At 38.4% G+C, this 26,307-nt stretch overlaps 1 protein-coding gene across 4 annotated transcripts in view; it reads left to right on the top strand.

Moving 5' to 3' along the window:
- LOC122549299 (programmed cell death 6 interacting protein) overlaps positions 1–26,307 on the top strand; it is a 102,716-nt gene that overhangs the window by 43,729 nt on the left and 32,680 nt on the right. For 2 of the 4 annotated variants that reach the window (XM_043688857.1, XM_043688859.1), the window contains exons 6-11: positions 1,987–2,087; positions 9,072–9,188; positions 12,011–12,233; positions 13,809–13,932; positions 17,218–17,395; positions 17,774–17,885. In XM_043688857.1, coding sequence (XP_043544792.1) covers positions 1,987–2,087; positions 9,072–9,188; positions 12,011–12,233; positions 13,809–13,932; positions 17,218–17,395; positions 17,774–17,885 — 855 coding nt within the window. Of the gene's footprint in view, positions 1–1,986; positions 2,088–9,056; positions 9,189–12,010; positions 12,234–13,808; positions 13,933–17,217; positions 17,396–17,773; positions 17,886–26,307 lie in introns of all 4 variants that reach the window. The other 2 variants (XM_043688855.1, XM_043688858.1) reach the window with 1 other exon arrangement.

Here is a 26,307-nt window from a genome sequence, read left to right as displayed (position 1 = left end):
TTGTGAGCTAGAGTCCTAAACTGCCTCCTAATCTATTTACGCACTTGATTTATAATGAGCTACTCAGTGAAAACTGTGACTCGACAGAAACATACATTATGTACACCTCCAACTGAATATTGCTTCAAACTGAAAAGGAATCTAAAACAAGCAATTAATAAGATGTTGGGAACTAAATTGTGCTATTATTCAAATTGGAAAAGAATTCTGTTGGCATTTTCTGTTGGTTTTGTGCCTGCTAAATTGTCAGTAGTATATGCTCGCAGAGTCCTAAATAATTCTGAGCTCTCATGGGAAGATGAGAATATTAGCTGGTCTGAATTTATCATTCTGTCTGGATTAACATTAGTACGCAGCTTGCCATCTTGCATGTCTGTAATTTTCACCTAAATGTTCAGTACCTGGAGGAATTTGATGTAAATTCTTCATATGTAGATTACATTTTTGGGCTATGCAATATAAGCAGATGTGCATCTTTTTGAAGCCCATTTTGATATTATAAAAGAGAATGCAGTAATATTTAGTCTGTAGACAATGGTGTGACTCCTGTTTGAAAACCCACTCTTCACTGCATTATTTGACTTATTATTAATAGTATTCTTTCAGTGGGCTGATGAAATTGTTTTGGAGTTGATGAGGAAAATAATCTCCAGTGCAAATTGGATCAATTTCACCAAAACAAAACCTCTTTCTCATGAGCTGCACAGAAACATAATATGGGTTTAAGGGACTAAGTCCTCAAAGTCGACAGCACAGAATAAAGTCCTTTAGCTCATCAAATCTCCACCAGTCAAAGACAAACCACCCGAGTATTCTCATTTCATTCTCCATCACTTAACCCATGAGGCTTGTATGTCTTGGCATTACAAATGTGCATCTAAATTCTTAAATGTTATAAGAGTCTCTGCTTCTATTGCCCTCAGACAAAAAGTTCCAGATTTACACCATCCTCTGGGTGGAAAAGGTCTTTTCTTCATATATGCTCAAAACTACCTGGCCCGAACTTAAATTTATGCTGTTGGTGGATGATCCTCCTACCAAGGGGAGAAATTTCTTCCTGTCTACCATGTCTCTGCTCCTCATAATTTTATACATCTGAATCATGTCCCCTCTCAATCTTCTCTGTTCTGAGGAAAACAGCCCAAGTCTATCCAATCTGTCTTCAAAATTAAATCTCTCTCCAGTCTGGCCTCTGCAATCACAAACCTTCAATCATGTGGATTTCATGTTTGCTATCTTCCAGTTCTCTGGCACATCTGTTGTCGCCAGAGAGGCATTAAAAATTATTGCTAGTACCAATTGAACCTCCTGGTATTCTAATTTAAAATTTAGCCACCTGTGAGGCAAGAGTTTAATAAAACTTCCTTTAGAGCAAAGTAAAGAACACATACATGCATAATATTAAGTTGTCTAGACTTGAAGGGGCCAACTTAGCAGGATTTGAAGATTTCGAGCTACTATAGTAGCCGATCTTATCGCATGAGAATGATGTGTTTTATCTAATTACACTAATTATAATTTAACTTTCAATTAACCATTTAATGTACATGCTGCTACAACGTCTCGTTCTAACGTTTTTGAATTTTTCAAATATCGTCACAGTAAAGTCCAGCTGTTCATGGTTGGCCCTTCATGAAATTGCTGATTTGCACATTACTTTGTACGTTTTCTCACAGTGCAGCTCTGTTTGCTCACCAACAGTTTTCCCAAGAGTAATCGTAAGCACTGTGCTTGCTTTTATACGTTCATTGATTTACAGTATGTGCGTTCAGTCATTTTGTACCACTTATAAAAATCACATTCTCCAGGAAAACATCTTTCATGAATGGTAGTATTTACTGTATAACAGCATTTACTGTGACTTTTTTAAAGGGCACTTAGCAGGACCCATTTAGATTATATTGGGATGTATAAAGACTATGCTTGATCATGACCTTTGAAGTAAAGACCTGTGCTTAAATTACTATTAACAATTCTGTCTTGCAGATAAAATGAAAGATGCAATTATCGCTAAACTTGCCAATCAAGCTGCTGATTACTATGGAGATGCCTTCAAACAGTGCCAGTTTAAGGAAAATTTGCCCAAGGTAAATTCAAACTGTATAGACAGTGGTGACATCTCATTATTAATTAAATAGATAAAAGTGCAGTTCAAGCTAGTGGTAAGAGTTACCAAGGTTTTGTGTGCATAAATAAAGCTGATTTTAAAGGTTTATGCCATAAATTTATTTTTCCCAAATTTCATAGTTTTGTTACTCAGTTATATGCAGTTTAGCAGTACATTTAAAATATAAAGCCATTTAAATGCATTTTAAATCTCAAATCTTATTTTTACAATGAAAAGTTTCTCGCTGCATCAAATCTGTTTCAAAATATACTTTAAATTGCTAAGATTTGCTTTTGCACGTTCTAATCAAGTATGATGATCACTTCTTTTTAATGGAGGGGGATGGAAGAGAAAACATTTCTTGGAAAATGTTAGGTAAATCCAATGCAATGTGGATGATCAGTAACAGTCTTATGTAAAATTAGGTGGCATGATTACATACCGCTTAATATAAAGTTAACAAACCAACCTTGCTACTCTCAATTATTCCATTTCATGTGACACAGTTAGCAAGTTAACTTAGTACTAACTTTGTGTATCTATTTATTTTCATCAAGCAATAAAGTATAATCTTTCCTACACCAAACTAGCTATTGCTGTATGTTCAGTTGATATCATAACAGCGATTCTTGCAGATGAAATACAATGCAAATGCCTTTGCTTCAATGCATTTCTTTACAAAGTAATTATGTAGATGCCTCTGCAACTTCCTTCTTTTCCCTAAACCCACCAAGCCAAACGTGCTCTGAGGCACTCTTCTACTGTAGCCCAAATTTGTATCTTTCTCATGTTTCTTTGCCATCTCTGCTGAAATCACCACTGTGCTCATCTCATCCAGCTGTTGACTCCTTTGTGCTCTTTTGACCTTGTTCCCAGTAAAATACTTACCAGCCAAATTCCCGTCCTGCCTCCTGTTAACTGAAAGGATTAACCATTTTTTTTCAGGTTCTGTCCTCTTCTCTTCTAAAACTCTACTACTGACTGCCTCTGTCCAAACTGACGCAGATTTAAGCAATTCCTTGCTTTTTTTTTTGTAGTTTTAAATTTCATACGCTGATATTCAAATTCCTCCTTGGCTTCACCAGATTACTTAATCTTGCGCAATCCCACAATACCTCACAATCCATACTTCTGGCACAGGTCTTTCTTGCATCTTTGATTGACCGTACCATGGTGGTTACATGATCAACTGACTGGATATCCAGCTCCTAAAATTCCCTTCCCTAAGCTCTCTGCTCTCTTTCTTAGAAGATTATTAAAACTTACATCTTTGCCTAAGCTTTTGGCTATCTTAACCTAGTATTCTGTCATGGAATGGTCGCTCAGAAAATAATTTTGTTTCATACTGTTCCCGTTAAGTGTCTTTTTTATTATATTAAAACCACTGTATATAGTTTCAAGGTTTAAAATTCGTTAGGTTACAGGTCAAAAGTAGAGTAAATATGAATAAAATTGACTGTTATTCAGGCAAAAGGGCCTTTATCCTGTGACATAAGAATGATGGTCTCACTGGAACATGTCAAGTGCTCTCAATCTTACATGGTGGATGCCAAAAGTTTGATTGCCTTGGCTGGGGAATCATCTCAAGGTACTCAGATGGTTCTTCAGGAATGAGATGAGAAATATCTTCACTTAGGATTGTGAATCTTTTGGAATTCACTAGGTGCTCAATCATCAATCAGTTTTATGATTCAAAGAGAATTGAAGGGCATGCGGATTGGGAAGGATACTAGATTTAAGGTTAAAGTAGGCTACAGGTTCTATGGCCTGCTTCCCGTATGGTGGTATTGTTATAATCCCAACCGATGTCATTACCAATATGTTTAAGTTGCATTTATATGAACTATGAAAGGTTGCAGAAGCCATTTAGTTACAAATCATGGACCGTCTAATGACTGTTCCATTCTGATGGACTTACAATGCTTGCCAATAAGGAAATCTGGGTAAGCAGCATCCAAGGAGCAGGAGAGTCAATGTTTTGAGCATAAGCTCTTCATCAGGAATCTGTTTCGAAACGTAGACTTTTCCCGCTTCTCAGATGGTACCTGACCAGCTGTACTTTTCCAGCACCACACTTTTTTTGACTCTGATATCCAGCATCTGCAGTCCTCACTTTCTCCCAATAAGGAAAGCTGATGAATAAAGTGTTAGGAATTGCTGATTTAAACATCCCATAAAACAAATGTCAAAACAAATTGAATATTAACATGTGATATTATTATTTTTTTTATTTTGGATAGTTTTCTGGATTGATATGTTGATGACCCAACAAGAGAGCAGGTCATTCTAAACTAGGTATTATGTAATTGGCAGTCTAGATGTGCAAGGATCCTTGGGGTTGAGTGGTCATCATAATATGGTGAATTCTTCCAATATATGGGAACTGGTATAGTTAATTCTGAGACTAGGGTCCTGAATCTATAAATAAAAGAAACTGTGATGGTATGAGGCATGAGCTAATGAAGTAATATTGATCGATTTATCGTAAAGGGATGACAATAGTCAGGCATTGGCAAGCACTTAAAGAGCGCATGGAGGAACTGCACCAATTGTTTTCATTCTGGTACTGGCATAAAAGGTGGCACGACAAAGGCTAATAAGGAACTTGAGGATAATATATCATCGAAGGAAGGGGTTATAAATTGGCCAGATAAAACTGCAGACGGGGAGCAGTTTAGACTTAAGTTCATAAAAGATAGTTGTTAGTTGAAATGATCAGCATGTTTATATTTAATAAATTTTTAATGGAGCTCACAAGGCTTCTGTAAAATGGATATTGCATAATTGTATTTTATATATTTTTCATCTTGATGTAATTCATTGAAAAGTGAATTACATCACTTTTAATTCAGTTTTAATTACTTTTGAACTGAATTACTTTTAATTCAGTTAAGGACTTTTGCCACGTCTTTAACTGAAGTTTTATGTGCTGAGATTACTTTATGTTCAGTTTCTTATATCGACATTGGAGTAAATTCTTCAATTTAGCAATTTTGGTGCGAAGCCTATGAGTAAGTGCATCTGGGACACAGATGTCAGTATACACGGCTCACATTGTGTTCAATTTTTCATCAATTTTAATATATGAAAAATTGTGGGTTGACACAATGGATGAAGCTCTGTGCATGGAGTGCTAAATAGTTAAGCTGGCACAAAAACTTTGACATAGTAACTGAAGGAGCAGCTTGTATTAAAGACCTGAACTTTGTGTTGTCCTTGAAGGGTTACTGTTTTCAACAGATCATCTAAATTGTAATCACATTTTCCTCCTCTTGCCCAGCAAGTCTTGAGCATTTTTTTTTGTGTTAGGATATAGAAGGCAGCATTGTGAAACTTGAAAGGGTTCAGGAAAGATTTACAAGGATTTTGCCAGGGTTGGAGGATTTGAGCTATAGGGAGAGGCTGAACAGGCTGCGGCTGTTTTCCCTGGAGCGTCGGAGGCCGAGGGGTGACCTTATAGAGGTTAACAAAATTATGAGGGGCATGGATAGGATAAGTGGGCAAAGTCTTTTCCCTGGGGTCAGGGAGTCCAGAACTGGAGGGCATAGGTTTAGGGTGAGAGTGGAAAGATATAAAAGAGACCTAAGGGGCAACGTTTTCACAGAGGGTGGTACGTGTATGGAATGAGCTGCCAGAAGAAGTGGTGGAGGCTGGTACAATGCAACATTTAAAAGGCATCTGGTTGGGTTTATGAATAGGAAGAGTTTTGAGGGATGTGGGTCGGTTGCTGGCAGGTGGGACTAGATTGGGTTGGGATATCTGGTCGGCATGGACGGGTTGGACCGAAGGGTCTGTTTCCATGCTGTGCATCTCTATGACTCTATGTCCGTAATTTATATTTTACAAGAAAAATGAGATTTGATTCATTAAAAAGTTGTTTGTTGCTTCATAATATTTTCTTCAAAAGCAGATTTTTTGGTATTTCATTTTTCTTTACATTTCATAGCTGCACTGTTTTTATAAATTTGAATTTGTCAAATTTGCATGCTTGAATCTGTAATCATTAATCAATACTTAGTTGTTGAAACATAGTAGAGATTGCATTTTTGTGAATATATTTTTTCATCCTCAAGTTGAATTTAAGTGTTCCTTTTGATTTCATTGATAATTTTAATCAATCTGTTCAGATGTATGATGAGACACATCTGAAGCAGGTGGGCCTTGAACCCAGTCTTTAGTCAGCACTGCTGGCTCACTGCCAGGAACGTGGGTTCGGTTCCACGCTTGGGTGATTGTCTGTGTGGAGTTTGCATGTTCTCACCATGTCTGCATAGGTTTCCGCCAGGTGCTCTGGTTTCCTGCCACAGTCGAACGACATGTGCAAGGTAGATGGTTTGGCCATGGTAAATGCAGGGTTACAGGGAATTAAGGTGGGGGCTGTCTGAATGGGGTGCTCTTCATACGGTTAGTGCATACTTGATGGGCCAAAAAACCTCTATATTCTATCCTGGAGGTAGGGACACTAGCACTGTGCCATAAGAACCCTCATTTTGATTTTGTAAGCAATAATTATTAATTCATTCCTTGTGATTTTGTTAGATCATCAACTCATTCAAGAATTAAGTTGATAATAACAGATTTTTAAACTAAAAACGGTGTTCAAGTAATCATGTTTGTTCAGTCACTAGCTATTCATTTTCAGTTTTGTACAATCCTTGTATAGTAAAGAAGAGCTTATGCACTAATGTAACTAAAACAATTATAAAATCAAAACAATAGTTAATATAAATGTGGATGTGTATTAGTTTATCAGTGAATGTGATGACAAAGTCACTTCTAATTGTCATTGAAACTTGACTTTTAAGATGAATTTTTTTTGTCAAAATGAATGAAACCAATGAGATTTTTCACTTATTTAATGTGTGTGACTATATGTTGTTGTGTTCTGCCTTGTTCTTGTAAGATTTTAAACTATTGGCTATTTTGCATCTCTGCCACCTTTTGGTCTCTTAACCTTCCCATTACTATTTATCTTACAGACTAACCAACTCCCTGACCAGACTCATCTTTATGATCCTTTGAATGAGGTGTCATTCTGTCCTCTCCCTACCTTACTCTCTAATGTAGTGTGGACACTGCAGCCTATTGTAGTATCTACAAAACAACTCCATATGTTCTCAGTTATTACAGAATGCTGTCTGGGCTAGATTTTATTCTTTTCTGAATTTCAGTACACCCAAAAGAATTTTTTTTACTGTATTTGAGCAATTTACTTGCAATTTTCAATAATGTTAAAAGTAGTAACATTAAATGGAAATTTGTACCTCAAATAGGCAATTAAATATTTAATGCATTTTTGAGCACTAATTCAAAGCAAATCCACAGGTAGGGACTGATTTGTTTCTAGTTAGCCTTGTCAAATTGCAGGAACTGGTTTGAATTAACTGAACACTGCAGCAGAGACATGTTTATCCTCTGGCAAGTCAAGCCTTTTTATTGGTTTGACAGTTAAATATGATATAAAATTATACAGATTTCTATTTCCATAAAAGATAGCCAGTGTATGCAATTATCATGTTCACATTGGTCAGGTCAGAAAGCGTTTATCTGAAGGAAGCGTTCATCTTGTCGAGATGGTAGGGTAGATTTCTCCAGATGGTATATCTAAATGTGATTCCTGGCTCTAAATGCTGGTATAGCAACCATGGAGTTGAAGAACCACGAAGCTTTAATTGCTGTTGAATATTTGGCTGGTACAATGAATTTCAGAGTCTCTTGATTCAAAGGATTACACATTAATCTTGCTGAAATCAATTGGCTGTCTCTGGCTTTAACAATCCTATGTTAAATGTTTTTGAGTACCTTGAACCCAGTTTGTAGTAGGCATAGGCATATACCACAGAACACTGCCTAATTTGGCGGAGACAAGAAAGAAGTTTAAATCCGCAATCCAGTCAGCTATTATGTTATTTAATGCCAGACCATGCTCAAGGAATCAAATGATCTATTTTTCCTGATTCTTAAGTTATGTCAGCTTTAGTTCTTTTGAGGTATTCCACAGGTGATAGTTCAACTTGTGATATTAAAATATATTGGTTATGTACACTATTGAATAGGGTGAAACAATTGCTAAATATATCTCAAATACATTTATTTCATTGCTTATTTGTGAAAGTTGCCAGCTCAAGTGAGTGGTATTGTAGTTCAGAAAAAAATGGTAAATTGGTAATCTGACCAGATGTCTATTGCCCCAAATGATTAGCAGCAACATACTGTAACTATAACTGAGGAACTTGGTTGACTTGGAAAAATTTCCACTACTAGTGGCATGTACTGGCTTGGATTTAGTATTCAGTATTCAGACGGGGGTGAATTGTAGTGCTTGTAAGTTGCATGCAAGCAAATTGTTGAATTTAAATTCTGAAAGCAAATGGGTCAAATATAAAATGTTCAAAATATCGCCAAAGTTTTGTTCAGCAGTTGAGTCTCACCATCTAATTCTATAACATAGAGACCTTAACTCAGCTCCTGCATTATCTATTTCCCGTTTGATCCCTTTTTTATGTCTTTCCTGTTATTAATTGAGAAAATGATAACTAACTTCCAGTTCACATCTGACTACATGATTGTCTGTACTTTCACAACAGGTACTTGCCTAATGTCTAATAAATGATTGGACAAGTTAGCTCGAGCGTTAAGTAATATTTTCAAAATTACATTCAATAATTGGGGATTGAGCTTTTGTTTTTGGTACGTGACTCATTTGTTGCCAGAATATTAACAAGAGTGCTTTTAGTAAATAGTTCATTTTTAAAGGATACAGTTGTTTTATTTTGTCAAAATTCAAGCCATTCATAGTCACTTGATTGCCCAACTTACATTTCAAATGATTTAATCTATCGGACTTTCTAAAAACCATTAATGTGATTCTAATTTCCTCTTTCTCCTTCTCTTTCCTTCTTCCCTTGTTGTCTGTGGTTGTTTGTGGTTGGACTTCTCCCCTGGTCAGTATTTTTATTTCCAGGAGGTGCTACCTGTTCTTGCTGCAAAACATTGCATGATGCAGGCCAATGCAGAATATCATCAATCTGTTCTTGCTAAACAACAGAAGAAGTTTGGTGAGGAAATTTCCAGATTACAGGTAAGTCTTGTATTGTTAAGTACTATTTGTAGTGCTTGTAAGTTAAATGTATTGTTCAGTACTTTTTCCATTTTTAAAAAAATAATTTTTCAATATCCCTGCAAAGCACCATTATAATAGTGATAGATACAGTTTACCATTATCCCATAGGGTCCAATATGAAATGGGTTTGGTCAGCTGGAACGTATATTTGCAATGATTTTCACCAAGAACATTTTACATAAAGCCTAATAACCATTATCTCACAGCAGTGTTTGAAGTTAACTGCCCTCTGCAGTGCAGAACCTCCTGTAACCCTGTTAAGAAATGTTTACCATTTGAGTTTGTGTTTCTTATCAAATAAAAGATACATTTCCAAGTTTACGACAGAGTGATTTTTTTTTTGGTCTTTACAATTAAACAAGGCTCTCTATAAATTATGACCCTCTTAACCATGCCATCTCATATGACCTTTCTGTTCCCTTCATCGGCATCGCAGAAAAAGCCATTTATGTGTAAGAAGTTTTGCTCGGTTTCCTTCTGTTTCTGACGTAGGGTTGAGTGGCGGGAGACTGTCTTGCTATACACTTGGAATAATACTTTTTAATACAGTCCACTCTTTGCCCCTCTCCTCTGTGCTATTTTTGTACCTGTTTCTGCTCAGTGACATCCTGCTTTTGCCATTGTGTTCAACAACATACTTCCTTTCCCTGACTGTACTCGTGCTATATGGAATGGCCTTATGTTAGTTTAAGTCCAAGGGCTGAAGACCTCAGGAGTCATAATTGTTCGAGTTCATGAACAAATTAAAGCCCATTGTGATCCAAATCTGAGATCTTTTATCCATTGCCAACTATCCTTTTATGCTGTTTGACAAATGCAAAGAATTGTAGCCATTTTTGACAATTAGATTGAGATAATCCATTCATTGCCTCAGCTTTCTCTGTCCATACTCTCAAACCATACCAACATTACCCTAATTCTTGAATAGTTCTTAATTTATCTCCCGTTGTCTTCAGTGCCTTCTTTGAACTTGTCCAATTTTACTTCAAAATGTTCTCCTTATTTATCAGGAGAGGAGTGATCTTCCAGATGCCACAAAGAAATCTTTGGACATGGCTTGCATTCCCCTTATAATATTTGGATTACACTTTACAAGGGAAATAGATGTTTTGTGCAATAAATTGCATCTGCTGTTTGACATTTTCTGAAGTCTTTCTTAATTACTCTTGCAAAATTTTTGGGGGACCCCCAATATACGTGTCTTTAGTCAAGAAAATATCATCAATTACTCACTTTTCCTTCCTTTCACTGAATTATGTACTTCAATTTACGTAGTCCTTTTAATATCAGACACCTTTTATTTTGCGAATAGATCTACTATGTGGCATTTTATCATATTCCTTTTGGAAATCCAAATTGCTGCATACCGCATCGCCTTCATTAATCCTCTCTATTGCTTTATCAAATAATTTAACCAGATTCATCGGTCACAAATTGGCACAGTGGTAATCACTGCTGCCTCACCGCACCAGGGACCCAGGTTCAATTCCCGCCTCAGGCAACTGTCTGTGTGGAGTTTGCACATTCTCCCTGTGTCTGCGTGGGTTGCCTTCAGGTGCTCCGGTTTCCTCCCACAGTCCAAATGATGTGCAGGTTAGGTGAATTGGCCATGCTAAATTGCCCGTAGTGTTAGATAAAGGGGTAAATGTAGGGGAATGGGTCTGGGTGGGTTGCTCTTCGGAGGGTCGGTGTGGACTTGTTGGGCCGAAGGGCCTGTTTCCACACTAAGTAATCTAATCTAATAAATTTGTGCTGGCTTTTTCTTATTAACCCGAGTTCTCCATGTGCAGATTCTTCTATGGACGATAGTCTCTGGTAGTTTCCGACACAGCATTATGCTGATTTGGCCTCATATTACCAGGTTTACAGTTTTTGCCTTCTGCATTGGCCATTTTCAGAACTCTGGCATTCTTAGTAAGTCCAAGGAAGGCTAAATATTGTGGCCAGAGAGTCTGCCAACTCCATCTTGCTTCACTCCCCAACCTAAATTGAATCTCATTTTTGAAGCATGAGTATGCTGTCAGGAGAACACTGAGGTTTGTGAAAAACTTGTACCATAAGTTCAGTTCACTTTCACTTAGTGTCTCATTCAAATTCTCGAAGCACCTTTTCCACAATCTGACCAGCCTAACCATCTGGTGAATGGAAAGAAGTTGCTACGGCAACTCAAAGTACAGTTTCCTCGACTTAAGTGGTTCAGTGTGAAGGCAGAATTGGCAAACGGTCATGGATTGGCCATACGAATTGCTCCCTTGTATCCAGGGATATGCAGGTTATGTGGACTAGCTATGGTAATTGAAGGGCTGAGGAGATGCATCTGGATGGGTTGCTTGTTGGAGGGTTGGTGCGGACTTGATTCTATAAGGATTCTGTTATTGTATCATCATGTGTGATTGCACTATTAGATAAATACAAATTTATTTAAAAACTGAAGGCAACGGTGGTGAGCACTGCTGCCTCACAGCGACAGAGATCTTGGTGTAATTTCAGCATTGGATGACTTTTGTGGTGTTTGCAGTTGTGCATAATTGAGCTTTTACCATACTTGATTTCTAAAACTAGATTTGATGACACTGAACAATAACAATGTCAGACTGCTATGGTCTCTTAGCTCACTTTTTCTTTCTTTGAATCAAGGATACAACCTGTAGCCATAGTCTATATCCATAGTTTAAAATAAAAACTTGTAATTTTAGCTACTCAAGAAAAATGAGCTCATACTTTTCTACTTCTACTTTCCACACTGTAAAGTAATCTAATCTAATCTAATCTAATCTCAGCACGCATCTGACTTAGTGAAGACGGTTGGCTCTCGGTATGATGAGTATATCAACGTGAAGGACCTGTCAGACAAAATTGCTCGTGCATTAACTGCCGCAAAAAAGGACAATGACTTCATTTATCATGACCGTGTTCCAGATGTGAAAGACTTGGACCCTATTGGAAAAGCCACGTTGGTGAAGCCTACTCCTGTCAGTGTCCCCATGAGTCAGAAATTCACTGGTAAGTTCACAGTAAAAGAATCCTTCAAAAGTGTGCACTTGAAACCTATTTTGTTGCAGTTTCATATTTGATAACTGCAGTACTATTGATGTTTTGAGAGGCTTTGCTTAGAATAAGTGAAGGGAAATCAAAAAGAGCAAGTGAAAAAAATCCCCGTACCAGCCTTTTGAAGACACTGCTCAATTCATATAGAGAGGTACATTTGACGTTGAGAAAGAATCGGAAGCTAGGTAAAGGTTGAAGAGTAGCACTTAATCAAGGATAGCATTTGTTTAATAGTTACAGATGACCTTGGTTCAGGTGATTAGGGTAGAGAATTGGTTTGGGTGGGGATGAAAAGTTGTAGGGGAGACCATTCACGAGCATGATTGGTATTCGGAACCCCTAACAAGAATTACAAAGCAGGACAAAGTATACAAGAAGCAATGTGGTACAGTAATGGCAATAATCATGGGTGACTAAATAAACTGGAAAAATGAGATCGGCATGAGTAGCCGGGATGAAGAGTTTAGAGTTAGAGCAGCACGTTTTGGAACTGACCACAATACAGGTTATATTAGACTTTGGTGTTAGGTGATCTGACAGAATGAATTAACAGCCTTTGAAGGAGCCCTTAGATAGCAGGGACCACCATATGATTGAATTTTGCATCCACTTTGAAAGAGAGCAGACTGGGTCTAAGTCAGGTATTTTAAACTTGAATGAGGAGAACTAGGTGGGCAGGACAACTGAGCGAGATTAAGTGAACTGGCATACTAGGATAAGGAACAGATTGATCGGATCAGTGACAATCATTTCAAAGGGATATTTCAGAATGTGAATTCCTTTTAGAAAGATAAATTCTAATGAGAGAGCCATCTATCATCCATTTTTAACTAAAGAGATTGTTCATTTTGTTGGGAGAATAAAATAGCAGAAGTGTCGTAGTGCATGAGTCAAAAATATTAGTATGCAGTTACAGCCCATCATCAAGAAGGCTAATGGGAAGCTTTCCTTTATTACAAGAGGAGTTGAACATGAAAACAAGGATGTTAGTTTTCAGTTATACATGGCATTGGTGAGACCAGATCCTGAATAGTGCAGTTTTGGTCTCCTTAATTAAAGAGTAATGTAAATACTTTGGAGGTGGTTTCGGAGGAGATTTATTAGATTGATTGAGCAGATTAGAATGAGCAGTTTGCCTTATGAGGATAGTTCTGACTTATTTCATTTGAGTTTAGAATAGAGAGTGACTTGATTAAAGTGTGTAAGAGTTTAAATGGTCTCGATGAGGGAGATATGGCAAAATGTTTCCTCTTGTGGAACACAGAGCTAGGGGTTGCTGTTTTAAGTAGTTTCGGATCACACTTTTGTACAACAGTTGTTACATCTATGTATAATAGTGAAATTGATTCTAAGTTTCTAAATTATGTTCACTTGACCATTTGACTCCAATTTTAGTAATGAATATGTTTTCTTTCATCAAAATAATGTGTAACTTGGAGGTGGGGGATAATCACATTGTAATATTTCTCAATTCAGAGTTAGTATGGCTAAATTCCTAAAACTTTCTTGTATATTTACTTACATATTTAGATCTCTTTGTGAAGATGGTTCCTTTGGCAGTGCAGCAATCTCTGAGCATATACAATCAGCGAAGGGCTGACTTAGTGAATAGACTGATTGCACAAATGAGAGAATCTACAAATCTAGCCAACGGGTAAGTATATGACTAATAGTGGCTCTATATGACTAATAGTTGGCACCTATACTTGGCACTTAGGTACAGATAATTTTGGAGTTTGCTTTGTTAGTCAGGAAAGAGCTGTTCTTTAGCAAGTTCTGTATGATGGCATTTTTGATTTGGACTTCATTGTGAACTTGTTTATAGGAAAACATGCAACAATATTGTACCTAAATAAAAATCTCTATTTGTGCTTACATAATCTTTTGGCTTTAGAGCTTAAGTATTGTTGAGAAGGCACGTTTAGTCAAAGCATTTCATCACGCGCTCATCAGGACAATTTATAAGATCTGGTCGGCGCAAACAAGTTGCACCGAAGGGTCTATTTCCGTGCTGCATGACGCTAAATACCAGAGTTGAGGGAAAACAACATTTATATTCTGGTTGGTGCTGACTCATTGCCACGTGTGGATTTTGATTTGTTGCCATGGTGGAACATCAGTTTATGAAGTCTGATGAGCTTTAGTTGATTGACCAAATTTGAAAAATGAACTAGAGAATAATCCTGAACATCTGAGGAATTAGGCTGGCAACCAACATAGGATTCAGTCCCCAGCTTGCAATATGGCAAACTTGAGTGTACTGGAAACTACATCTGGTAGACTTTGCAAGCAGAGAAAAATATGTGTACGTAGAGCACCTGATTCAGTTCCACAAAATAGGTGACAGCCATTCTTAACACAGTTCATTTCTAAGGGCAATGTCTTGACTGATTTACACCAGGCTGGTTGGCTATAAATGTTAAGCAAAGCTAGCAGTCAACTGTCACTCTGCATTCTGTTTTATTACTGCGATATATTTGTGTAAAGTATGATTTAACAGTTTAGCATGTCCCTATAGGTGCAAAACAAAAAAGCTTCAACAAACTATCTTTTTCAGCAACATGCAATTTAGGCTTAACATTCCAAGTTGATCTTGCTATTTATCTGAATATGTTTTGATTAGATCAATGGCCTCAATTTAACTCTCAAAGTGGTGGATGCACTGTAATTTTCTACAGTAGGGTTTAATACAGGTCAGAAACTGTTTCCTGGTTCCTTAGATGAATTAATTTATTTCAAAATATTCAATTTGTAACATCACTTGCTGATAAGTGAAACTTCAGTCTACCTCAAGTGAATTGGAGTACATTAATACCAGTTGGTCAGCTTTCTCTCTGCAGACCTTTTGTCCTTGACTTTATTAATGCATGTTTTGTCAATAAATGTCTTTTCTGAAAGCAAGATGAGAAAATCACAATTATATCCTGTGTAATACGTATTTTTACTAACTCACTCACCAGCTTGGTATATTTATTAATACTGGGTTCTTATTCATTTATTTGTAATCCTTTTACTAACCTGTTGTTTCTTTCTTTCATTCATAAAAGCGTGTTTCTATGATGCACTTTAGTATTGCAAGATAGACTAAATTGAAACATTACTTTCAAGCCCATTACTGCTCCTTCACATCTTCAACCTTACCAGACCTATTTACGTCAAAGACTACTAACCTATTCAGAAAAAATACCCCCACCACCCATAGTGTCTCCATGACTCACCTGAAACTATGGGAAGATTACAATATTAATCAGCCCTTACCAGCCATTTCTCAGAACCTGAATAGATTGCAGAACATCAAATAGTTTCTCCAACAAGTAAATTCATTAAACAGGGGCTTAACTCCTTTACTGTCAAAACAGAGCTTCTGTGAAATTGCATGAATGAATGAAACTTGCACCAACAAATAAGAAACAAAATCTCATGACGCAGCTGCGGTAATCAGTTTAATATCCTTTTATCTTTTATTAAGTACACGTACAATTTCTAACTTATTTAGAACAGAAAGGCCTAGTACTCCTACTGGCATTTATTAACTTTAAAAGACAAAAGGACTAACACCTCTTAATTATGCAAGCAGACTGGACACACTTAATCCAATCAGGAGTAGCCAGCACTTAGCAAATGTTCAAACAATCTCCTGCTCACAAACCTTTGTTTTATCTGTTGTTCACCATGTTAAAATTATGTAACATCATAGAATTTTAATGGATGTAAGCACAGTGTGTATAAAGAAGCTACTGTAAGAACGATGTTTTGGATTCCACCACCACCTTGAACTATGCTACTGTGTTTGCCGAATAAAAAGGCATTTTCGCTACTCACGATTTTGGTCGTTATTTGAACATCGTTCCAAACCTGGTTAGATTCTGGGGTAGTCTTGTTGCAGAACAAATTGAAGAATACTTGTGGCTGAATCAGTAAAGATTTTTAAAAAAAATTTGTAAAACTTAGTTGTATATTGCAGGGAGGCCCCAGGCTTGATTTTATGTTACTTTCAACCAGTCTTATCCAAGGCAAAAATGGCTGTCTGGATTCTGAGTTGAGATGGGAAACCCATTCATGGTTCCTGTTCTTGAGAGCTGTTTTGTGGTTTGTGCTGGCAAGTATGCATGTGTACACAAGGGCCAGCTGGGTGTCCTCTGCCGGATATGATGTGGAGGTGCTGGTGTTGGACCGGGGTGGACAAAGTTTAAAAATCTCTCAACACCAGAATATGGTCGAACAGGTTTATTTGGAAGTACAAGTTTTTGGAGCGCTGCTCCTTTGTCAGGTAGCTAGTGGAGTTGATCATAGGACACACAATTTATAGCAAAAGGTCACTGTGACACATTGATATATTGAACAAACCTAGATTGCTGTTCAGTCTTTCATCTCTTAGAATGGGTTGCAAGTTTTGATTCATTAATATGTAAATCACAGAACTTCTCTTAAATCACATTCTCGCGATAACTTAAGATTTTATTTTAAAAAAGTGACATCTCAGCTCAGACATTGGCTAATGTTGTGCATTTGTTTCATTCTCCTGTCATCTGGCATGCCTCCCATAGTTATAATTTTAGATGATACAAATATTTCTGCACATGGCTGCACGATTTCCTCCCTAATTTTCCACTATGTCCTACGATAAATCTTCTGGACATGATCTAGTTTATCAACCTTCACATTTTCTAAGAGCTGCCACACTTGCTCTTCTGTAATGTGAACTGTTTTCAAAAAATCTGTATTTATTTTCTTGAGTCCTCTAGCTACCATTTCATTCTCCACAGTAAAAACTGAAGTGAAATATTCTTTTAATATCTTTCCCATCTCCTGAGGTTCAACACCAAGACGACCGCTTTGATCTTTAAGGGGTCCTACTCTCTCTAGTTGCTGTTTTGCTCTTAAGATACTCATACTTGCATATGGAGTGATTTTTAAAAATATATACATCATTTCTCAGTGTGCTGGCCTCCCTAAATCTGCCAGCTGCCATAGAGGATGTTTCTGGGGACGACATTCCTCAGTCTATCTTGGACAAGTCCAAAGCAGTCATTCAGCAAGGTGGCCTACAGACTATAGATCAACTTATCAGAGATCTTCCAGGACTTCTACAAAGAAACAAAGAAATTCTTGATGAGGTAATTATTTCGCTTCCTATCCTTTGCTCTGCTAGATGTTTTTGTGCTGTTTTTCAAAAGCATTAACCATTTTTTTACACTCCATTTATAAGATGAGCACTTGGAAAATATTTAGCTGGTGTGAATTAACATTTTATTTAAAAGTCTTCTGAATTAAATGAGTTTGTATTGCAGGAATTTGAGATTTAGTATGGTTAAATGAGTTTAAGTATTTAGCTACTTTGTAACTTGTGTAACTGAAAATTTAACAACTAAAATGTGTTAATTATCCATTTATAATTGCAGCCAAAGTAATCTTGTTTTCTTTCTCAAAGTAAAATTTACCTAAAAGCAGTAATGCATGCTACAGTACTACATTTTCATGTGAATTCTTTTTAGGCAATGAGAATACTTGATCAAGAGGAAGTCACAGATAATGAACTGAAAGCAAAATTCAAAGAACGTTGGCAACGAACACCTTCAAATGAATTGTACAAACCCCTAAGAGCAGGTGAAAAGCATGTCAAATTTCATTTTAAAAGTTTAGTTTGTTCCAATCTGTCAGTAATCATGTCTTAAATTTACTGCTACAATTTCTGAAGAGCTCAGCTGCTAAAACTGGATAACTCGTCCTGATCTTCTGATATGGGAGGAGGCCTCATTTTGTTACTGGTACACGTTGAGTCCCTTGATATTTCCATATAGCACATACATGCTCCTTATACAGGAAGGTTAAACTTTTTATGACCATCTTACCCTACCTAAATGACTGACCAGAGCTACGCATACTCTGTCTTATACTTGACCAGCATGCTGAATGGATTTACTTTGATTGTCTTTGTAGCAGGGCTGATATTCACTCAAGTGTAATAATATATCAGACTGTTGTCGTGTTCTAATACCCACATCAATTTTCACCCCACTAAACTCAGTGGGCGAGAGGGTTTAGTACTGTAGATGAGAGGAGATGGTGGAATGTTGGGGCTGATTGTTTTGTTTAAGGAAGGTGTATTCAATTCACATTGAGAAAAAGATGCATAGATGCAGCAGTATTACACTATAAATGTAATACTATAATCACTGTAAATGCCGGAGGAAACATCTCTGAAGCGCTTCACAGGAGGCTCCCAAGCACTGAGGATGTCACCTATACAGGGGATGAAATGTCTGCAACACAAATTCCCAGCTCAGCAAACAGAACCACAACAACGAGCACCCAAGCTACAAATCTTCTCCCAAACTTTGAAGTATTACACTAAACAATTTACTGGCTAACAGTGTTCATGGCCCTGCTGGAGTAATAGAACATAGAACAGTACAGCACAGGAATGGGACCTTGGGCCCGTGATGTTGTGCCAAACGTGATGACAAATCAAGCTAATCCCTTCTTCCTGCCCTTGGTCAATAGACAATTGGTGCATGAGTAGGCCATTCTGCCCTTCGAGCCTGCGCCGCCATTCATCATGATCATGGCTGATCATCCTCCATCAGTATCCTGTTCCTGCCTTATTTCCGTTACTTTTGATTCCGCTATCCTTGAGAGCTCTATCCAACTCTTTCTTAAATGAATCCAGAGACTGGGCCTCCACTGCCTTCTGGGGCAGAGCATTCCCCACACCCACCACTCTCTGGGTGAAGAAATTTGTCCTCATCTCTGTCCTAAATGGCCTACTCCTTATTTTTAAGCTGTGTCCTCTGGTTCGGGACTCGCCCATCTGTGGAAACCTGTTTTCTGCCTCCAGAGTGTCCAATCCTTTAATAATCTTATACGTCGCAATCAGATCCCCTCTCAGTCTTCTAAACTCAAGGGTATACAAGCCCAGTCGCTCCACTCTTTCAACATAAGATAGTCCCGCCATTCCAGGAATTGACCTCGTGAACTTATGAAGGCCAGCATGCTATTAGCCTTCTTCACTACCTGCTGTACCTGCATGCTTGCCTTCATTGACTGGAGCCTACCAGGGAGAACACCCAGATATCTTTACCTAACTTGACTCCATTTAGGTAGTAATCTGCCTTCCTGTTCTTGCCACCAAAGTGGATAACCATACATTTATCCACATTAAACTGCATCTGCCATGCATCTGACCACTCACCTAACCTGTCCAGGTCACCCTGTAATCACGTAAGATCCTCCTCACATTTCACCCTGCCACCCAGCTTAGTATCATCAGCAAATTTGCTAATGTTACTATTAATACCATCTTCTATATCATTAATATATATTGTAAAAAGCTGCGATCCCGGCACTGATCCCTGCGGTACCCCACTGGTCACTGCCTGCCATTCTGAAAGGAAGCTGTTTATCACTACTCGTTGCTTCCTGTTAGCCAACCAATTTTCAATCCAAGTCAGTACTTTGCCCCCAATACCATGCGCCCTAACCTTGCTCACTAACCTCTTATGTGGGACTTTATCAAAGGCTTTCTGAAAGTCCAGGTACACTACATCCACTGGATCTCCCTTGTCCATCTTCAGATTACATCCTCCAAAAAATTCCAGAAGATTAGTCAAGCATAATTTCCCCTTCATAAATCCATGATGACTCTGACCAATCCTGTTACTGCTATCCAGATGTGTCATAATTTCATCCTTTATAATAGACTTCAGCATCTTTCCCACCTTTTTGAGGTCAGACTAATTGGTCTATAATTTCCTGCTTTCTCTCTCGCTCCTTTCTTAAAAAGTGGTACAACATTAGCCACCCTCCAATCCGCAGGAACTGATCCCGAATCTATCGAACTCTGGAAAATAATCACCATCGCATCCACGATTTCTAGAGCCACCTCCTTTAGTACCCTGGGATGTAGACCATCGGGCCCCGGGCACTTATCAACCTTCAGACCTAACAGTCTCTCCAACACCAATTCCTGGAAAATATTAATTCCCTTAAGTTCAGGTCCTTCAGCCACTGTAACCTCAGGGAGATTGCTTGTGCCTTCCCCAGTGAACACCGATCTGAAGTACCAATTCAACTCTTCGGCCATTTCTTTGTTCCCCGTAATATATTCCCCTGTTTCTGTCTTCAAGGGCCCAATTTTAGTCTTAACCATTTTTTTGCCTTTCACATACCTAAAAAAGCTTTTACTATCCTTCTTTCTATTTTTGGCCAGTTTATTTTCGTACCTCCATTTTTTTTCTCTGCGTCTTTCCTCTTAGTAATCCTCTGTTGTTCTTTTAAAAGCTTCCCAGTCCTCCGTTTTCCCACTCATCTTTGCTATGTTATACTTTTTCTCTTTTAACTTTATATGTTTCTTAACTTCCCTCGTCAGCCACGCCCACCCCTGCCTCCTCAGGATCTTTCTTCCTTTTTGGAATGAACTGATCCTGCATCTTCTGCATTATACACAGAAATATCTGCCATTGTTCCTCCACTGTCATCCCTGTCAAGGTATTGCACCATTGAACTTTGGCCAGCTCCTCCCTCATAGCTCCATAGTTCCCTTTATTCAACTGAAATATTGTCACTACCGATTGTACCCTCTCCCTTTCAAATTGCAGATTGAAGCTTATTGTATTATGGTCACTACCTCCTAATGGCTCCTTTACTTTGAGGTCCCTGATCAATTCTGGTTCGTTGCACAATACCTGATCCAGAATTGCCTTCTCTCTGGTAGGCTCCAGCACCAGCTGTTCTAAGAATCCATCTCGGAGGCACTCCACAAAGTCTCTTTCTTGAGGTCCAATACCATCCTGATTCTCCCAGTCTACCTGCATGTTGAAATCCCCCATAACAACTGTAGTAACATCTTTGCGACAGGCCAATTTCAACTCCTTATTCAACTTACACCCTCCATCCGTACTACTGTTTGGGGGGAATATTGTCCTACATCCATATTACTGCTTGGTCCATATCCCTCCATTCTTTGCATATTAATGTGCTTATCTAAAAGTTTCTTAAATGCCTCTATTGCATCTGCCACTCCTACCACTGCTGGCAGAATGTTCCAGACTTCTACCACTCCATATTTTTTAAAAAAAACTTGCCTCTTAAATCTCCTTTGAACATTCGCCCTCTCACTTTAAATGCATGCCCCCTGGTTTTAGACATTTCAATTTTGGGGAAAAAATTTCTGACCGTCAACCCTGTCTAAGCATCTCATAATTTTATAAACTTCCCTTAGCCTCTGCCGCTCCAAAGAAAGCAATGAAGTTTTCTAGTCTTGGAGTCATAGAGATGTACAGCATGGAAACAGACCCTTCGGTCCAACTTGTCCATGCTGACCAGATATCCCAATCCAATCTAGTCCCACCTGCCAGCATCCCGCCCATATCCCTCCAAATCCTTCCTATTCATATACCCATCCAAATGCCTTTTAAATGTTGCAATTGTACCAGCCTCCACCTCTTCTTCTGGCAGCTCATTCCACACACATACCACCCTCTGTGTGAAAAAGTTGCCTCTTGGGTCTCTTTTATATCTTTCCACCCTCGACCTAAACCTATGGCCTCTAGTTCTGGACTCTCCCAACCCAGGGAAAATACTTTGTCTATTTATCCTATCCTTGCCCCTCATGATTTTACAAACCTCTATAAGGTCACCCCTCAGCCTTTGTTGCTCCAGGGAAAACAGCCCCAGCCTATTCAACCTCTCCCTATAGCTCAAATCCTCCAACGCTGACAACATTCTTGTAAATCTTTTCTGAACTGTTTCACGTTTCCCACATCTTTCAGATAAGAAGGACACCAGAATTGCACGCAATATTCCCACAGTGGCCTAACCAATGTCCTGTACAGCCGCAAAATGACCTCCCAACTCCTGTACTCAATACTCTTGACCAATAAAGGAAAGCATACCATGTTGACTATCCCTAATCAGTCCTTGCCTTTCCAAATACATGTACATGCTGACCGTCAGGATTCCCTCCAGCAACTTGCCCACCACTGACGTCAGGCTCACTGGTCTATAGTTCCCTGGCTTGTCCTTACCACCTTTCTTAAACAGTGGCACCATGTTAGCCAACTTCTAGTCTTGCACCTCACTTGTGACTATTGAAGATACAAATATTTCAGTAAGAGGCCCAGCAATCACATTCCTAGTCTACCAGAGTTTTAGGGCACACCTGATCAGGTCCTGGGCATTTATCTACTTTTATGCGTTTCAAGATATCCAGCACTTCCTCCTCTGTAATATAGACATTTTTTTAGATGTCACCAACTATTTCCATACATTCTATATCTTCCATGTCCTTTTCCACAGTAAATACTGTAGTCCCTCCTTTCGCTTATATACTCTAATCCAGTCAGCAGCCTGGTAATCCTGGTCTGTACTGCCTCCAAAGTCTCCACATCCTTCCTGTAAAATGGTGACCACAATTGCAGTATTCCAAGTGTGGCCTAACCAAAGTCGTGTAAAGCTGCAACATGACATCCTTATTCTTCTTCTCCGTTCCCTGACCAATAAATGCAAGCATGTCATATTTCTTCTTTACCACCCTATCTACTTGCATGGCCGCTTGCACGAGGCTATAGACTTGAACCCCAAGATCCCTCTGTGCATTAATGTTGTTCAGGGTCGTACCATTGCCTGTGTACTTTTCCTTAACATTTGATCTCCCAAAATGCAGCACCTCACACTTAACCTGATTATACTCTGCCATTTCTCCATCCAGATCTGAAATTGACCTATATCTGGCTATATCCTTTGACAACCTTTAATACTATCCACAACTCCACCAATCTTTGTATTGTCTGCAAACTTACTAACCCACCCATCTACGTTTTCATCTAAGTCATTTATATATTACAACCAGCAGATGTCCCAGTACAGATCCCTGCAGAATACCACTAGTCACTGTTCTCCACCCTTCCTCTAGTACCCTCTGCCTTCTATGGGGAAGCCAGTTCTACATCCAAGTGGCCAAGTCACTGGATCCCATGCACCCTTAAGTGTCTGGATCAGCCTACCATGAGGGACCATGTTGAAAGCCTTACCAAAATTCATGCAGACAATATCTGCTGCTGTACCCTCACTGTTTACTTGCGTTACCACCTCAAAAAAAAAAGGTCAGTCAAATTAGTAAGACATGACCTCCCCTGAGTCGGTTTAAGACATTTGAGAGGCTTCACTGCAAGATGGAAAGGGCACAAATTAAATTGCAGTCTGTGCTGGATATTCTAGAAGATCTGGGCCATTATATTTATTCCTTAAACATGTTCATCTACAATGTCTAACCTGGCCACTGATAATGTAACACTGATTCCTGGTACAATTTGATGACTGCATTTATCTTTATATTCTGCATATAAGTTCCCAATTGACCCTTTCTGAGAGGCATGGCAGGATTGAGGACTTTGGATGTTTTGTCTTGGGTCTTAAACAGTGGAAACATTAGCAGTCACCAGAGCTTTGGGTACACCAGTACTTGTAAGCTTCTCTGGTTGTCCAGTGTATTGATTATAGAGCATGAAAACAGACCCTACACTACAACATGTTCATACCAATCAAGTTTCCCAAACTGAACTAGTCCCATTTGCCTGTTTGGCCCATATCCCTCTAAACCTTTCCTATTCATGTACCTGTCCAATTGTCTTTTAAATGTTGTAACTTTACCTGCATTTACCTCCTCCAGCAGTTCATTCCTCATTGCAAACCACCTACTGTGGGGAAGAAGTTGCCCCTCAGGTCCCTTTTTAAATTTTTTTCCCCCTCTCACCTTAAAACAATGATCTTTAGCTTTGAGTTCCCCTACCCGAGGGAAAGGACCATTGCAATTCACTGTAACTATGCCCCTCGTGATTTTCTCAACCTCTATCAGGACACCCCATAACCTCCTGTGCTCCAGGGGAAAAGGCCCCAACCTATCCAGACTCTCCTTATAACTCAAATCTCCTAGTCCTGGTACCATCTCTGTAAATCTTTTCTGTGTCCTTTCCAATTTAATAACATGCTTCCCATAGCAAGTGCCAGAAGTATATGCAGTACTCCAAAGGTGGCCCCACCAGTGCTGTCACATGATGTCCCAACTCCTATAATCATTGCTTTGACCAATGAAGGCAAACATGCCAACTACTGCCTTCACCATCCTGTCAACCTATGATGCCACTTTCAAAGAACTATTTCCCTGACCCTGTAGGTCTCTCTGTACAACAACAATCCCCAGGGATGGAAATTAAAGTGTGTTTTTCTCATTTACTCTTAAAGTCTGATGAAGACCATGTTGGACAGATTTCAATTCTGTCATTGACCACATGCTATTTTAGATCAAGTGAGATCATAAAGATGAAATGCAAACCCATAACAAAACCAAAGAATTTGGGTCAGTTAGTATATTATCATCTCATCTAATGTTACATAAATTGCTTTGAGACATTCCACACTATTGTGATATTTGTCAGAACAACATTGTGATGAGGCATGGCTGTATCTTATTTCGAAACTTTGTAATGCTAAAATTCTTAGAGTAAGGCAAAATACGTTTTTAATTGGTGGGAGCAATTGGGAATGTATGAGATACGCTAAGTTGAGTTCTCTTCTGCCAATTTCTCACCCTCAAGCGACACATTTTGAATAGTGAGAGAAGTCAGACTGCAACTTCCAACATCAGTACGCATGCTTTTAAAGCTTGTATCCAGAAGTTGCCATTAGATGGCTAAGACGTGGAGAATGGCTGATTTGGTTTGGCTATCTTTGTATTTACAACACAGTAAAAATCAAACCTTTAAATGCCCTCAAAATTTGCACAAGGGTGTGATATGGGGATGTTGTTATATTGGAACAATTAATGAGTAGTTTATTTTAAGTATTTTGATAGTCACAGTTATTTTAGTTTCAATTATTTTGTCTGTATTTTAACTATAGTATACGAATAAAGTTTTGCTTTGAGCAATCCAATTACATCGAAAACACAATGCCTGGCACATCCTTTTTAAAATAAGAAAAAGTTAGGATCAAACCTATCTCCTTGACATGTTTTCAAGGGGTTTGTTCTGATTCATAACATACTCAAGTTGTTTTCACCAATGCATTGTTCCACAAGTATAGATGATTATTTCTTGGTTAACTTTCTGAATATCAAGGTCACATTTTCACCTCATTCAGAGGAAGTCAATAATACTTGGTTTCTATTCTCCAAAATTGCAAACACCTGTTAGCGGTTTAGTTAGAGATGTTTCAAATCCTCATGCAGTCGAATGTACTAATCCAGGCTCTAAACACATCTGCCTGGCTTTTTATGTTCCTTACATTAAAATAAATGTCCCACTGTGTTCATTAACTTGGCCCTATCTGTTCTTTTCTATTAGATTTACTTGACTTAAAGTCTCCTCAATCTGCTCTATGTTCTCTATCACTCTACATGCTGACCACCTACTCTGCTCCTGTTCCCCTTCTCCGGAGAGGCATTAACAAAGCACCCTGCAAGAATATTGGTGCCCTTCCAGTTTAAGTGCAGCCTGTCCTTTTTGCGCTGCCCTGGAAGGGATTCACATGATCCAAATATCTGAAGCCCTCCCTTCTACACCAGCTCTTTAACCATGAATTCAGCTATATTATCTTCCTATTTCTGGCCTCACTAGCACATGGCACAGGGTGTAATCCAGAGGTTAATACAGTAAAGGTTCTGCTTTTTTTAAATATAGATATTTTTATTAGAAATTTAGCATTTTTACAAGTTTACAAAAATAAACAAAACTCTCAAGTACAAACATTGATATACAATTAAATCTTAAATATATAATAACCAAAATTTAACAAAAGAAAAATACCGAGGGGAAAAAAAAACAAAACTCAACTAACTACTAAAAACTATTTCTAAATAATAATAAAAAATAAAACGTATTTAAATGGAGATTTTCCCCCTTGTTCCCAGGGGGTGTCACTTCCTTTCCAAAGGTCCATCGTATCCTCTCCCAACCAATGCCCCACCCTTGACCCAAGCGCTCCTCAATAAAATGAGGAGAATTCAGATATAATACAAAAGCTAGAGTTAACA

The sequence above is a fragment of the Chiloscyllium plagiosum genome, chromosome 4 (genome assembly GCF_004010195.1).
Source record: "Chiloscyllium plagiosum isolate BGI_BamShark_2017 chromosome 4, ASM401019v2, whole genome shotgun sequence".
Classification (NCBI taxonomy): domain Eukaryota; kingdom Metazoa; phylum Chordata; class Chondrichthyes; order Orectolobiformes; family Hemiscylliidae; genus Chiloscyllium; species Chiloscyllium plagiosum.
This window is presented reverse-complemented; position numbering and strand designations above follow the sequence as displayed.